We start from the raw sequence: 1,400 nt of genomic DNA on the forward strand, positions 1-1,400 counted from the left end.
CCCTCCAAACCCTTCCTATTCATATACCCATCCAGATGCCTCTTAAATGTTGCAATTGTGCCAGCCTCCACCACTTCCTCTGGCAGCTCATTCCATACACGTACCACCCTCTGTGTGAAAAGTTGCCCCTTAGGTCCCTTTTATATCTTTCCCCTCTCACCCTAAACCTATGCCCTCTCGTTCTAGACTCCCCCACCCCAGGGAAAAGACTGTCTACTCATCCTATCCATGCCCCTCGTGATTTTGTAAACCTCTATAAGGTCACCCCTCAGCCTCCGACGCTCCAGGGAAAACAGCCCCAGCCTGTTCAGCCTCTCCCTGTAGCTCAAACCCTGCAGCCCTGGCAACTTTCCTGAAGAAGGGCTTATGCCCGAAACGTCGATTCTCCTGTTCCCTGGATGCTGCCTGACCTGCTGCGCTTTTCCAGCAACACATTTTCAGCTCCAACATCCTTGTAAATCTTTTCTGAACCCTTGCAAGTTTCACAACATCTTTCCGACAGGAAGGAGACCAGAATTGCACGCAATATTCCAACAGTGGCCTAACCAATGTCCTGTACAGCCGCAACATGACCTCCCAACTCCTGTACTCAATACTCTGACCAATAAAGGAAAGCACACCAAACGCCGCCTTCACTATCCTATCTACCTGCGACTCTATCAAGACCATTGCATTTTCACGATGTTTAATTAGCACCATTGAGCTGTACTACTATAAAAGCTGGCTTGCATCTCAGCTCAGGGAAAAGAGCCCTTGGTCAGTTCTCTGTCGGCTGAGTCAATGTCTCTTCCAGTGATATCGCTTGGAACAAACAGTTTGTCAACTTCACCCGATTTGGCTCTGTTCAATTGGACTCAATTCGCCAATAATAATGCAAATCTATTTCAGACCATATCTCTAATGTTACTGCATTTCCATTGTGGCTAATGCTCACAAACAAGTACCTGTTGCCACCCACACACCCTTCCAACGTCCCATCGCCCTCCGAGACTGTCCTCACCCGGTGCCTCTCCCTGGCATTGGCTGCCCGCCTCTTGCCGAACAGCTCCTGCACATCGGTGCCGGCGTCGTAGTGCCCAGCCGGCTGCCTCTTGAATTTCCGGACAGGTGCCAGGACGGGCAACGGGCCCAAGGTCTCGTCCAGGACCTGGCTCATCCGCTCAGGCGCGGGCACCAGCAGGAGGTGCCCAGTCAGCTGCTGCCCGCCACCCGCCTCCTCCTGGAGGAGCCCAGAGACCTCCTCATCTTCGTCCTCACAGCTCAGCTCCAAATAAAACTGCAGCTCCTCCTCGTCCTCCATGTCCCACTCCCTCCAATCCATGGCTTGCAATTTAACCTCTTGCCCGCTTCCCCCACTGACCAATGGAGAAGACCCTTTGCCCTCCCCCTTTTCCCCTTTC

General features: G+C 52.6%; 1 protein-coding gene across 1 annotated transcript in view; it reads right to left on the reverse strand.

The window, feature by feature from the left end:
- Positions 1-1,382, reverse strand: part of LOC122545793 (factor in the germline alpha-like) — a gene marked incomplete at its 3' end in the record, with an annotated part of 3,816 nt that extends 2,434 nt beyond the window's left edge. Inside the window, exon 1 of the mRNA XM_043684705.1 lies at positions 1,001-1,382. Within this exon, the coding sequence (XP_043540640.1) occupies positions 1,001-1,321 (321 nt within the window). The remainder of the gene's footprint in view (positions 1-1,000) is intronic.
- Between the last annotated feature and the right edge of the window lie 18 nt (positions 1,383-1,400).

This window comes from Chiloscyllium plagiosum, unplaced genomic scaffold (assembly GCF_004010195.1).
Source record: "Chiloscyllium plagiosum isolate BGI_BamShark_2017 unplaced genomic scaffold, ASM401019v2 scaf_98268, whole genome shotgun sequence".
NCBI classification, from domain to species: Eukaryota; Metazoa; Chordata; class Chondrichthyes; order Orectolobiformes; family Hemiscylliidae; genus Chiloscyllium; species Chiloscyllium plagiosum.